This window comes from Malaclemys terrapin, chromosome 3 (genome assembly GCF_027887155.1).
Source record: "Malaclemys terrapin pileata isolate rMalTer1 chromosome 3, rMalTer1.hap1, whole genome shotgun sequence".
Classification (NCBI taxonomy): Eukaryota; Metazoa; Chordata; order Testudines; family Emydidae; genus Malaclemys; species Malaclemys terrapin.
In genome coordinates, this window is record NC_071507.1 from 25,798,963 (window position 1) to 25,814,445 (window position 15,483).

At 43.0% G+C, this 15,483-nt stretch overlaps 1 protein-coding gene across 9 annotated transcripts in view; it reads left to right on the forward strand.

Annotated features, from left to right (window-relative positions):
- The window catches only part of CCDC88A (coiled-coil domain containing 88A), a 364,297-nt gene that overhangs the window by 321,962 nt on the left and 26,852 nt on the right, over positions 1–15,483 (forward strand). For 7 of the 9 annotated variants that reach the window (XM_054023155.1, XM_054023156.1, XM_054023161.1 and 4 more), the window contains one exon: positions 14,882–14,965. The exons of the other annotated variants lie outside the window; for them this stretch is intronic. In XM_054023155.1, coding sequence (XP_053879130.1) covers positions 14,882–14,965 — 84 coding nt within the window. The remainder of the gene's footprint in view (positions 1–14,881; positions 14,966–15,483) is intronic. 9 annotated transcript variants of the gene reach the window in all.

Here is a 15,483-nt window from a genome sequence, read left to right on the forward strand (position 1 = left end):
TAGCTCTTAACGTGGCTATTTTGATTTCAGAGATAATTCAGTTAGGGTGACCAGGTGTCTGGTTTTCGACTGGAACATCCGGTCAAAAAGGGACCCTGGCGGCTCCAGTCGGGACCGCCGACCGGAGCATTAAAAATCTGGTCAGCACTGCTGTAGCGCTAAGGCAGGCTAGTCCCTACCTGTCCTGGGGCACCGCACTGCGCCCCGGAAGCGGCCAACAGGTCTGGCTCCTAGGCAGGGAGGCCATAGGTCTCCGAATGCTGCCCCTGCCCTGAGCACCAGCTCTGCACTCGGCCAATGGGAGCTGGGGGGGCGGTGCCTGTGGGCGAGAGCAGCGCCTCCTGCCCCCTCCCCCGCCACCTACTAGCGCCGGACCTGCTAGCTGCTTCCGGCGCATGCATAACATTATGTCAGGACAGGCAGGCAGCCTGCCTTAGCCCCTCCCCCCCACCCCCACGCTGCTGCCCGGGAGTCATGCAAGGTAAGCCTGCACCCCAACCCCCTGTCTCAACCCGCAGCCCCCTCCCACACTCCAAATCCCTTGCCCCCCCCAGCCTGGAGCCCCCTCCTGCACCCCAAATCCCTCATTCCCGACCCCAACCCAGAGCCCTCACCCCCTTGCACCCCAACCCCCTGCCCCAGCCCAGAGCCCCTTCCCAGACCCTGAACTCCTCATTCCCGGCCCGAGCCCAGAGCCCTCGTAAGAGTACAAAAATTCAAGATGGTCACACTGGGCACAATAATCCTGTGCTGGAACAAGGGGACTGGTTCACAGCCCTTGACCTACAGGATGCCTATTTTCACATATCCATTCATCCAGCCCACAGACACTTCCTGCACTTCACAATCGGACACGACCACTTCCAATACAGGGTACTCCCTTTTGGACTCTCCACAGCAATGAGAGTATTCTCCAAAATCCTAGCCATAGTCGTGGCCCATCTCTGCAGACAGGGGATCATACATTTCCCCTACCTAGACGATTGCCTCATCAAGGGCAACTCATATGACGAGACACTTCAAGTTACCCATTTCACCATTTCACTCTTCCACACCTTGGGCCTACAAATAAACGTCCAAAAATCCACCCTGATGCCTACACAGCGGATCGAATTCATTGGATCTCACCTGGACTCAGTTCGAACCAGAACCTCACTACCACACAACCGATTCCTCACTATCTTACAGCTCATACGTACACTCTCTGTTCGTCCCAGGATACTGGCAAGAATTTGCCTATAGCTCATTGGACACATGGCAGCCACCACCTTTGTCGTCAAGTACGCCAGGCTGCATATGAAATGTCTTCAGAGTTGGCTCAACTCAAATTTCAAACCCAGCAGGCACAGCCTCTGCACACTGCTGACTCCTTCAGCGAACGTACTAGCTTCCCTGCAACGGTGGACAAGACCAGAGAACCTTGGCATAGGCATTCCCTTTCAACAACAATCTCCCACGCTCATGCTTCCACGATTATGGAATTGGTGCATACAGCACTACATACAAATTGTTGTGTCGTACCTACCTGGCTGTCACAACACTACCGCCGATACACTCAACAGACACTTCTCCAAAGAACACGAGTGGGAATTGCACCCCACGATACTACAACAGCTCTTCTCCCAATGGAGCACCCCGTCAATAGACCTCTTTGCCACAACCCTGAATCACAAATGCCACCTCTTTTGCTCCAGAGCAGGATTCTTCATCCCGTGGAAAAACTGTCCTGTATGCCTTTCCACCAATCCCTCTGATACACAGAGTCATACGCAAGATCAGAGACGACAAGGCCCGGGTCATACTCATTGCCCCATCTTGGCCGAGACAGACATGGTATCCTTACCTGCTCCTCATCTCCACGGACTCTTCCCAACAGACCAGATCTCCTTTCCCAGGACAACGGACGAATTCTTCACCCCCAGCTCCAGAAACTCCACCTGACATTGTTCCAGAACCATGAATTAGCCTGTTCTGAGCAAGGCCAATATGTCCTCCTGCATAGTAGAAAAGACTTCACTCATAAAACTTACCTGCAGAAGTGGAAGCGGTGTGGTGTTCAAACAACATTTATCACCCCATATCATGACCCTTCCTAACATTCTAGACTATCTCCTGAAACTAAAACAGGACGGACTCTCGCTCAGCTCCATCAGGGTACACCTAGCGGCCCTTACTACCTTCCATGATTCGTTAGACGGATATTCACTCTTTGCCCACCTCACCATAAAACGCTTCCTCACGGGCCTAGGAAATCTCTACCCCAAGTTTATGCATCCGTAGCTGCATGGAATCTCAATCTCGTTCTTTGCGGTCTTATGAAACCCTTAGCTACTTCATCTCTTCTTCATATGTCCATGAAGGTAGCCATCTTGGCTGCCATAACATCAGCAAGGAAGGTAGGGAGAAATCAGCACCCTGATGGCCTATCCTCCCTACGCAACCTTCTCCAAAGACAAAGTTACTCTGCGACCCCATCCTAAATTTCTCCCTAAGGGGGTATCAACCTTCCACCTTAACCAAGCAATATACTTACCTACATTCTATACCAAACTTCACGAGATTCCACACAAGGCAATGCAGCACACCCTCAATGTCAGACAAGCACTGGCCTTCTATTTAGATAGGACTAAACCATTTCATTAGCCCTCCCGCTTATTTGTCTCCACTACCAAGCGATCAAAGGGTGCAGCACTTTCTAAACAACGACTTTCCAAGTGGATCTCTGACTGCATCAGATCCTGTTATCACATTCAAAATGCTCAACCGCCCAAAGGCATCAGAACTCATTCTACTTGAGTTATGTCAACATCCGTTGTTTTCCTCCATAATGTACCCATTCCTGATATCTGTAAGGTGGCCATGTGGTCATCTGAACACACATTTACTAAACACTATGCTATCACACAGGATACCACAGCAGACACAATAGTAGGCCATACAGTACTGTCTACAGTACTCATTGCCGCAACTCAGGTATGTTAGCAACAAGAAGAAAATCAAGGAAAGTGTGGGCCCCTTACTGAATGAGGGAGGCAACCTAGTGACCGAGGATGTGGAAAAAGCTAATGTACTCAATACTTTTTTTACCTCTATCTTCACGAACAAGGTCAGCTCCCAGACTGCTGCACTGGGCAGCACAATATGGGGAGAAGGTGACCAGCCCCCTGTGGAGAAAGAAGTGGTTCGGGACTATTTAGAAAAACTGGACGTGCACAAGTCCATGGGGCCGGATGCACTGCATCCGAGGGTGCTAAAGGAGTTGGCGGATGAGATTGCAGAGCCATTAGCCATTATTTTTGAAAACTCATGGCAATTGGGGGAGGTCCCAGATGCCTGGGAAAAGGCTAATGTAGTGCCCATCTTTAAAAAAGGGAAGAAGGAGGATCCAAGGAACTACAGGCCAGTCAGCCTCACCTCAGTCCCTGGAAAAATCATGGAGCAGGTCCTCAAGGAATCAATTATGAAACACTTAGAGGAGAGGAAAGTGATCAGGAACAGTCAGCATGGATTCACCAAGGGGAAGTCGTGCCTGACTAACCTAATTGCCTTCTATGATGAGATAACTGGCTCTGTGGATGAGGGGAAAGCAGTGGATGTGTTATTCCTTGACTTTAGCAAAGCTTTTGATACGGTCTCCCACAGTGTTCTTGCCGCCAAGTTAAAGAAGTATGGGCTGGATGAATGGACTGTAAGGTGGATAGAAAGCTGGCTAGATCGTCGGGCTCAACGGGTAGTGATCAATGGCTCCATGTCTAGTGTCCAGCCGGTTTCAAGCGGAGTGCCCCAAGGGTCGGTCCTGGGGCCGATTTTGTTTAATATCTTTATTAATGATCTGGAGGATGGTGTGGACTGCACTCTCAGCAAGTTTGCAGATGACACTAAACTAGGAGGTGTGGTAGATACACTGGAGGGTAGGGATCGGATACAGAGGGACCTAGACAAATTAGAGGATTGGGCCAAAATAAAACCTGATGAGGTTCAACAAGGACAAGTGCAGAGTCCTGCATGTAGGATGGAAGAATCCCATGCACTTCTACCGAATGGCTAAGCAGCAGTTCTGCAGAAAAGGACCTAGGGGTCACAGTGGATGAGAAGCTGGATATGAGTCAACAGTGTGCTCTTGTTGCCAAGAAGGCTAACGGCATTTTGGGCTGTATAAGTAGGGGCATTGCCAGCAGATCGAGGAACGTGATCGTTCCCCTTTATTCGACATTGGTGAGGCCTCATCTGGAATACTGTGTCCAGTTTTGGGCCCCACAGTACAAGAAGAATGTGGAAAAATTGGAAAGAGTCCAGCGGAGGGCAACAAAAATGATTAGGGGTCTGGAGCACATGACTTATGAGGAGAGGCTGAGGGAACTGGGATTGTTTAGTCTCCAGAAGAGAAGAATGAGGGGGGATTTGATAGCAGCCTTCAACTACCTGAAGGGGGGTTCCAAAGAGGATGGAGCTTGGCTGTTCTCAGTGGTGGCAGATGACAGAACAAGGAGCAATGGTCTCAAGTTGCAGTGGGGGAGGTCCAGGATATTAGGAAACACTATTTCACTAGGAGGGTGGTGAAGCACTGGAATGCATTACCTAGGGAGATGGTGGAGTCTCCTTCCTTGGAGGTTTTTAAGGCCTGGCTTAAGAAAGCCCTGGCTGGGATGATTTAGTTGGGAATTGGTCCTGCTTTGAGCAGGGGGTTGGACTAGATGACCTCTTGAGGTCCCTTCCAACCCTGATATTCTATGATTCTAACTCCTAAGTCCTACCAGCTTTTGTGGGTACTGCTTCACATTCACGTGGAGTGGAGCACCCACAAGGACAGCACTCAAAGAAGAAGAGAAAGTTACTCACCTTGCAGTAACTGAGGTTCTTTGCAATGTGTGTCCCTATGGGTGCTCCGCTCCTCACCCTCCTCCCCTCTACTTTGCAGTTCTATACTGATTTCTCCATGGTAGAGAAGGAACTGAGGGGTGCACGAGACACGCGCACTCAGGCAAACTCTTACGAGACCACAAGACAGCAGCTAAGCATGTGTTTGAAGATCTCCAATCAACAGCGCCGGGACGCACCATCACCTGGAGTGGAGCACCCCCAGGGACACACATCTCAAAGAACCTCAGTTACTGCAAGTTGAGTAACTTTCTCTTCTTCCAATTGCATTTGAGAACAACCACTTTAATGTTGTTCTTGTCTTTTTGGCTGAAATCCTCTGCCTTACTAATGGGGGGTACAAAAGGCAACAGAAGATGATCTCTGAGGACCCCGAATTGTTCAGTGTCAAAACAGATACACTACATTAAAGATGCCAGGGCATGTTTAAAAGCTTTTGGCCATTACTTTGTGTCTGCCAAGAAAAGCACTTCCACTTTTACCAGTCACAAGGATTTTTCAGGCAATGTTTCAGCCATAGGCCGCATATATGTGATTCCAACAAGAAGAAGAGCAGATTCTACCAAAGGACAGATTTGATATCTGCTTTAGTGAGCTAGGCGCCATCAGTATCTGCAGGTACATATCACATTTTGTAGGTATGCTGAGGGCCACAAACCAACCCTTTTTGTGGATCTGTTTCTTAGAGACCAAAAATCACCATGAAGTACTGATAATTGTTGTCTTAACTGTAATTATTTACTTGTTACTGTATACTTTTTGTAGTATGAACACAGGTTTTATAAAACACATAATCAAAGGTAATTTCTTGTCAGTTTGGATGAAAAACAAAATGCAGTTAGAAACAACCACAATAAAATTAACTCCTCAATAAGAAAAAAGAGGGACTGTGTGTCATGGGATTCAGGTGGCAGTTCAGACCAGTAAAGGATTTTGTCACCACCTGCCTTGTAACCCTGGGTGCCTCACAGCTCTTTGGTGCGGTAGCTCCCAACCTGGGCTGCTCACAAGCAGCCTGCCATTATGAGTATCTGTATATAGCAGCAGCCCTGGGTCCAGCAGTCGGATGCCAGCAGCCTGCCAGCAACACATCAGTCACACTCTGTCTTCAACCAGCATGGGTTACAACCATCAAGATGACCGCAACACACTCCCGGTCCCAAATTTCCCCAAAACTGTGTGCCCTGATATGTTCAGCCCTTTCCTGGGCAGCTCAGAGAAATAATAATGTTCATTACTCCATAATTTAAAGAGGCAAAACTACATCACAGCTTATTAACTTAACTGGAGTAAATGCACCCTTCCTTTTAAACGCAGCATTGAGTTGGTTTATAGTAAAATAAAACAGATTTATTAACAATAGGACATAGATTAAGTGATGCTAAGTAAAAGCAATAAAGTTAGAAAGGGCTACAAGTAAATAAAAGTGAAAATGAATCTGAAAGTCTAAAACCTAATCTAGCAAGATATAGTCTTTGTTCAAGCTGGTTTCTCTACCTAGTCATTCTTTTTCCCTTCCATGGCCGACTTTCCCCCAGTCAGGACCTTCCCAAAAAGTACAAGGTGCTTGCTTCCCTTGTCATCTTAGGTGAAAGATCTTTGTCTAAACAGATTTCTCATCTATATTCAGTTCCAGAGACTTCAACCCCCCTTGGTTGAAGGACATATTTTTCTCAGCTTGGAAGAGCTCTGGCCTCTTGTATCTGTCTAGTGATGGATGCCCAAGATGGCTTCTCTCCTTGCTTATATCTTCCAAAATTCAATTAACTTTTTTCAAGAGGCAGAATGATCTCATGGTGTCTCTCTCTTCCTGTGGGCTTTTCATCCCCCTGTATGATTTCTATGTAAATTGGGTTTCCATTGTTTCTGATTCCAGCACGCTTAATTTATATAGGAAACAAGTAGATAACTGTGGCATTCCCTCCTGTCTGGAGAGACTGTACAGCCCAATATCAATGAGTATCCATAATTCCTTATATAGTGATAATGCATACAATTCACAACGATATCAATCACCAGTGTGCCATAGGCTTTCAGAAAAGACCTCACTCTGTACCAGTGATACTCAGACATCAGTGGTTTAGGCGCCAAATTAGTGATCAACTTTACCCAAAAGAGCCACAGTTGTATAAATTCATTGTTTCATTTACTCTGTGTGTGTCTGTGTGTGTGTATATATATATAATTCACACAAAACAACTGACAAAGTATTCTACAATTGGTTAATAACATAGTAAAAGCATCCTGAGTGGTTAATAACTTAGATTGGTTAATAATTAAATAACACCATGTTTTAATATGTGCTGCAAAGAGCCGCAAGGAGACACATTAAAGAGCCACTTGTGGCTGCCAAGCCTCAGTCTGAGTGTCACTGCTCTATACACTTTTCTAATACGGTACAGTAATATTGTATACAATCAGTTGATTAAATTGCTTATCACTTGAGATTCAGCCGCTCTATCTTTATAGACCTGTAAACCTTTGCCATGTATTCTTTGAAAAGTAAAACCCATACCAAGCTTCTCTCTCCCGACAGCATGGTGTAGACATCATGCTGTCTTCTGCCCCACTTTGCCTCCACCCCTTGTTAGCTAGACGAATCTGTTTACATGATATGTAAATACATTTTATGCAGTGGTGTTGTAGCCCTGTCAGTCTCAGGATATGAGAGACACAAGGTGGGTACAGTAATATCTTTTATTGGACCAACATATGTTCTATATCTCTCAGCAACAGAAGTTACCCAATAAAAGATTAATATTTCCCACCTTGTCTCTCTAATGTAAATACATTCTCATTGTCTTTCGAAGTACTTTGAAAGTAACTCCCAGGTGGAGAAAACATATTCCTTTGTCTAGTGCAGTCCTGTTTACCTTGTCTCCATGACATACCTGGTTTACACACACTTTAGTCATAATTTCAGCATATATTCATCACTCTTAATACCCACCCTGTACATACATCACACAAGAATATCAATGATCAGTGAGTTATTAGTTTTCAAATGACACTTCACAAAGCATATTTTGTTCAAAGATTATTACAGTAGTGTATATGATGTGAATGCAGGGAGTGCTTATTGTCACAGTGTGTTCCTCACTTCGCTGTCACTAATGCTAAAACTAGTTATTTATACTTTATTTGTCACAAAAGCAAGAAATAAGCTTCATACTGGTGCATGCATTCTTTTGGCATGTGAGAGTGAAATAAAGCTATCCTTTTATAGAGCTAGATAGACAACATATCTTCTTTATGAAGACTTTAATGATCACTCAACTTACTGTGGCCAATCAGTGTCCATTTTCACATTGCTTTCAGCTCATTCCGTCCTGATTATTGAAAGTAGCTGTGTTTAGTGAGCTGAAAGAAGGTCAGAAAAGCTTATTTTATGTTTGATTACCTACCAGTATATCTATGCGATCAGCAAGCTAAAGGTTAACATGCATTAAGTGTACTTGTCTCCTATATGAGAAACACGTATATTGACTGGTGTGTGTTTCCTTTATGTCTCCCTACTCTTCCCCACCCAGAGGCATGAATAGTTGACTTATATTAGGGATTAGCAGCTTCTCTCTGATCTAGATCCCACTGTACTTTAGAACTGTGAATATTCTCCGTATGTTCATCATTTTGCAGTGTTTCTCAACCTTTTTGATAGCAGGGACCGGCTTGCTGCCTTCCTAAACTGTGTCAGGGAGATCTCAGGGACCGGCGCCGGTCCACGAACTGGTCATTGTGAAACAGTGGGTTAAAGCATGCAAGACTATACCAGTTTTAATCAGTAATGGAAGTTGTAGAATATATAGCTTTTGTTTTTACTGTAATATTTTAGTGCTAAATTGATGGAGCCATGTTGCAGCAGGACTCTCTGGAGGCAATCTAGCTGAATCAATCATACATCCTCCTAGATCTCCTGGGGCGTGCATGCTGCAGCAGGAGCTCCACCACATTTCAAAGTGGTGCACTGTATATGTCCCCCCTGTGCTGAGTGCAAAAGGTGGAGGGGAAGCAGTGTGATAACCCACTTTCAATCAAGTACTCCTCCTTTGGAAAGGATACCACCAGCGCTTGCAATCCTCCACAGTATCATGGCTGACTGTTGTACGTGAGTGCAAGGGGATCCTTACATTTTTTCCCAACTTGCACTCTTGTGCAAGACCAGAAACAACCTTTATTTACAAAAGGTAATAAAAGGAATGTTTTAATAGATAAAAATTTACTTATCAATGTCCATTTAAGTAGTGGAAGTTATACTATTTCTAACATTGTTAATCCAGCTGTGCAAAATTCTATTTGCCTGTTCACTTGGGCCCAGTGAATTTTTTTTTTTTGACGGGCTAGTAATTACACTGCTCTACAGCCAAAAAGCTTCTGAAATAAATGTAGTCAAACTTTACTAATTCTTGGTCACTGAGAACGAAAATGATGCTTAAAATTGTTGATTGGCTCTAGTTTTCAAGATATGCTATTGGGTCAGTATATATGACCTTTGACTTGGGAATGGCGGAGGATAAGTGAGTTATAAAGGGAAGGGATCTCAATTTAAACCAGAAATGACTAAAATACATCTTTGACTGGATCTATGAATACATCTATGACTGGGTTTGGACAGTACTTGCTTTTTAGGCAAAACAATGGATGATGCAATCTGAAGCTGGTATTGCATCATACATGATATGAATTGCATCATATTATTCCTAGAAGTCATGGATGATGCAATCATAACGAAGCTTACATCACTTTGCTGAACAAATTGCCCTATATCAGCTCTAGAAATCATACAGTGTCGTGCTCTCTTATTTGTCAGTGTTTGATTTTGCAAAGGGACACGTTTCTGTTTAGCCAAAGTGAGCAGAGATGCCTCGTACTTATGTGAACAGTGCAGATAACTTCTGCTATGTTTGTAGTGAAGTGACTTTTGCATCACAAAAGCGCAGTATAACCACTATGGTTAAGTATCAGAGGGGTAGCCGTGTTAGTCTGAATCTGTAAAAAGCAACAGAGGGTCCTGTGGTACCTTTAAGACTAACAGAAGTATTGGGAGCATAAGCTTTCGTGGGTAAGAACCTCACTTCTTCAGATGCAAGACATCTTGCATCTGAAGAAGTGAGGTTCTTACCCATGAAAGCTTATGCTCCCAATACTTCTGTTAGTCTTAAAGGTGCCACAGGACCCTCTGTTGCTTTTCACTATGGTTAAGAAAGCCTATCACCTTTATTTTGCCTGCAAAATTGGAGATCAGGACAAGAGGTGGGCCCCACGCATATGCTGCAACACTTGTGCAACAAATCTTCGCCAGTGGTTGAACAGGAAAAGGAAGTCTTTGCCTTTTGCAGTGCCAAAGATTTGGAGAGAGCCAACAGATCATACCAACAATTGTTACTTCTGCATGGTGCCTCCAGTTGGGAAAAGTGTGTCAAAGAAGAAAAAATGGACTGTGCATTATCCAAACATTCCATCAGCTATATGCCCAGTACCCCACGGAGAAGGACTGCCGGTTCCTGATGCACCAGAATCTTTCTCACTTGAGTCAGACAAGGAAGAGGATGAAACTTATGGTCCTGAACCATCAGTGTCACAGGACCCACATTTTCTCCCATCCTCCTCCTCTGAACCACACTTCATAACACAAGGTGAACTGAATGACCTTGTCAGGGATTTGGAACTACCCAAGAGTAAGGCAGAGCTGTTGGGCTCCAGACTACGGCAGTGGAATCTCCTGGCAGGTGATGTTAGGGTTTTCATGTTCTGTGACTGTCAAAAGGATCTTGTCCCATTCTTCTTCATGGAAGGTGATCTTGTAGCCTGCAACAACATCAATGGTGTGATGGCAGCCCTCAACATCGTTCACGATCCAGATGAGTGGAGACTGTTCATTGATTCATCGAAGATGAGTCTTAAAGCTGTTTTACTGCATAATGGCAATGTTTTGCCATCAATTCCAGTTGGTCATGCAGTCCATATGAAGGAAACCTACGATAACATGAAACAACTTTTGAGGTGCATAAACTGTGACCAACATCAGTGGCAGCTTTGTGGCGATTTGAAGGTTGTTGCTCTCTTGCTTGGTCTGCAGACTGGATACACAAAGTATTGCTGTTTTCTCTGCGAATGGGATAGTCATGCAAGAGTTTCCCACTACATCAAGAAAGATTGGCCACTCCGACAGTCATTGGAGCCTGGGAGGAAAAGTGTTCAGCATCCACCACTTGTTGAATCAAGGCAGATTTTGTTACCACCCTTACACATCAAGCTGGGTCTGATGAAGAACTTTGTCAAGGCCATTGACAAAACACAAGCAGCTTTCAAGTACCTCTCTGGAAAATTTCCAAGGTTAAGTGAAGCTAAGATAAAGGAAGGTGTCTTTGTTGGTCCTCAGATTCGTGAACTTCTTCGAGATGATGCATTTGACCATGCACTGCGTGGCAAGGAAAAGACGGCATGGAAAGCCTTCCAGTTAGTGGCAATAAATTTTCTCGGAAACAACAAGGCAGACAACTACAGGTTGTTGGTGGAAAACCTCCTCAAGGCATACAAAAGCCTTGGTTGCAACATGTCACTAAAGATACATTTTTTGCACTCTCATCTAGATTTTTTTTTTCCACCGAACTGCGGAGCAGTGAGCGGCGAGCAATTTCACCAGGACATTGCAACAATGGAGAAACGCTATCAGGGCAAATGGAGCCCATCAATGCTTGCAGACTATTGCTGGACAGTGACAAGAGATGCTCCATTTAATGAATACAAGAGACAAGCCAAGAAGCGCCAAGTAGACACTGAATAGGTCTAAACTATGTACATAATAGTTTTTTGCCTTTTGTTTCATAATAAATTTTATTTATATAACCCTTTTCTGATTTTTAAAGTGTTACATAAACAGAACAGGTGAAATATTATCATGTAAAGCAACCATAAACACATGAAAAGACCTAGGTTTACAATTTATGATTAAAACTCTACTATCTACACAATATACATAGACATAAAATGTAAAAACTTAAATATCTTAGAAACAGTAGCCAATCAGTTGTTTTAATTGTCATATTTGAATTCAGCACATCAAAATACATAATAAATAGCACATTTTATCTCTGAAGCAGACGACTTCTCAAAAATTGTAGACCAGTGTTATTTTTATTTTTATACCATAATTATGGCTAAGTAGCATTTATTTCGTCTGGTACCATTTCATGGTGATTTTGCTTGGCTGTATTAATTCTAACATGAAATGGTTCTTATAATAGAGCAGTATTAGAAATACTGCATAATGGCGATACCAGAAATTGAACATGTTGACTTTTTCTGTTGAACCAAACTAAAAAGAAATATAACAAAATATAGGGTATATTTCCCCTTTTGTGCAGAGAAATACAGAAGGAGCTGAAGTGTCTAAAAATATAGGAAAATCCATGTGCATGTATATTAAATTGCTATGTAACATGCCATTGGTTCAACAAATTGAGGCAAATGACAAAGGCATGTGTAAAACCTGTAGATTGTGATGTCGGGTCGCATGCAAATGAAGCAGGGGCCTGGGCATTTGTAAGAAATCTATGATTTCTGAGCACCTTTCTGTCAAAGATGAAGCCCTTGCATCACCATTGTTTGCATGTGGCTCCTGTATGCTTGGCAGTCTGCTGACACATTTATATGATGCTACATGAAGACACAGATGTCCACTATTAACATGTTACTGCTGCACTGCACTCCAGGAGTAACGTGACTTTTTTCTAATTGTAATAATTAATATAATTTTTAATGTTCTTTTTGCAGATGTTACAGGTATTATTTTAACTTTTCTGACTCCCCTAAGTGTCATAACCACACCCCCATTTTGTTTGTTTTTTGTTTGCTTTTTTTGGGGTGATCAAGAGGAGGTGGTAATCTTCTGTTTGGTACTTTTTTCCAGTAGCAATTTGGCAGGGTACCATGCCAACCAGGAAATCTGAGCAACCACTGTAGCTTTATAACAAACTTGTAGTTTATTATTTCAATTTTCTGCACTCCGTTCACATAGTCCCTTGAACAGATGGTCCATAGAAAGAAAATGTACAGAAACAAAGAGTGAAAGAGAGAGTTAGTTATTTATTAATATGCACAATACATAATAAATCATGAGTGAAAAGTACAAGAGAAAAGCAAATTAGAAAAGACACATTATAGCAAGTAATTAAGATTCAAACTCTTTTTTAGAGAAGAAAAGTGGATGTTTTATTAAAGTCACAAAGTAATCAAATTTTAGGCCTTTTGAATAAATCTATTTTCCACTTTCTTAGAAAAACTCTTTATCTGTTCATATAAATCTCTGCAAAGAAAAGTTACTTTTGTTTTTTCAAGAATTTGGCAGTTCTGAACTTTCAAAGTATATTACAACAGAGGGTTCTGTGGCACCTTTAAGACTAACAGAAGTATTGGGAGCATAAGCTTTCGTGGGTAAGAACCTCACTTCTTCAGATGCAAGTAATGGAAATCTCCAGAGGCAGGTGCGTGGTTGCTGGTGAGAATATGCTTAAGGTTGGCAGGTTGTCTGTGGACGAGGACTGGCCTGCCTCCCAAGGTCTGTGAAAGTGAGGGATAATTGAAGATGTCATCAATATAGCGTAGGTAGAGAAGGGGCATGAGTGGACGAGAGCTGAGGAAGCGTTGTTCCAGGTCAGCCATAAAAATGTTGACATATTGTGGGGCCATGCGGGTGCCCATGGCGGTGCCACTGGTCTGGAGGTATATATTGTCACCAAATTTGAAATAATTGTGCGTGAGGATAAAGTCACAGAGCTCAGCAATAAGTTGTGCTGTGTCATCATCAGGGATACTGTTCCTGACAGCTTGTATTCCATCTGTGTATGGGATGTTTGTGTAGAGAGACCAACAGAACTCCACTGGCCATCACCTACAGTCCTCAGCTTAAACCTCTCCAACGCATCATCAGTGATCTACAACCCATCCTGGACAATGATCCCTCACTTTCACAGACCTTGGGAGGCAGGCCAGTCCTCGCCCACAGACAACCTGCCAACCTTAAGCATATTCTCACCAGCAACCACGCACCGCACCATAACAACTCTAACTCAGGAACCAACCCATGCAACAAACCTCAATGTCAACTCTGCCCACATATCTACACCAGCAACACCATCACAGGACCTAACCAGATCAGCTACAACATCACCGGCTCATTCACCTGCATGTCCACCAATGTTATATATGCCATCATATGCCAGCAATGCCCCTCTGCTATGTACATTGGCCAAACTGGATAGTCACTACGCAAGAGGATAAATGGACACAAGTCAGATATCAGGAATGGCAATATACAAAAACCTGTAGGAGAACACTTCAACCTCCCTGGCCACACAATAGCAGATGTAAAGGTAGCCATCTTACAGCAAAAAAACTTCAGGACCAGACTCCAAAGAGAAACTGCTGAGCTCCAGTTCATTTGCAAATTTGACACCATCAGATCAGGATTAAACAAAGACTGTGAATGGCTATCCAACTACAGAAGCAGTTTCTCCTCCCTTGGTGTTCACACCTCAACTGCTAGCAGAGCACCTCACCCTCCCTGATTGAACTAACCTCGTTATCTCCATACTGATTTATACCTGCCTCTGGAGATTTCCATTACTTGCATCTGAAGAAGTGAGGTTCTTACCCACGAAAGCTTATGCTCCCAATACTTTTGTTAGTCTTAAAGGTGCCACAGGACCCTCTGTTGCTTTTTACAGATTCAGACTAACACGGCTACCCCTCTGATACGAAAGTATATTACGTTTCTCTCCATTGTCTTCAGTGCTTTTCTGAGTATATTGAAGGTTTCATAGCGTAGTTTTCATATTTCATTATCACTCAGCAGCATGAGAATAATAGTTTTTAGCATAGCATACATAGCTGAAGCTCAAACATTCATTTCTATCCTTAGTTTCAACATTAACTTCCATCTGTTCTTCTCCCTTTTTTCTTTCATTTCCCTGTTTCCGTTTTTCCTCATGCTATGACATAAAAGTGATTGCACTGAAAAGACTGCCCTTTTTGAGGAACAGACCGAAGGAAAAAGACAAAATGAAGGCCATCTACCGTCGCTCCATGTGTAAGACTTTGACAGTTCAGCTTCTTTTAAATGGCTACACTGGCTTCCTTTACTAATTTTTCACTAACCTTTCCCCTGGACTGTGCTGTTTTTTTTACTATTTTGCAATGTGCAAGTCCTGCTATAATACAAGAAGCTGTAAGATTTTTTTTAAAACCTTGGCACTGAATAATATATATATTATATATACACATACGCAATTTATTGTGATTACATTTTATATATTTGTAAACATATTTATTATATATACACATTGTGCATGCATGTGTATATGAATGTACAGTGCACTCTAGACATTTGAATAGTTTTAAATTCCACTTTTAGTAAGCATTTTTATAAACCACAAATATCTTACATTTTTGGTTTAAAGAATCTATAGAGAAAATAGTGCAAGGATATAAAGTGGTCTGTTACTCTTTTCAAATGTGTGTCATTTCTTCTTTACTAAAATGTTCTGTTTTTTAAAAAGGGGGTGGATACTTCTATAGTAGATCCTTTTAAATACTATAATACAAAAT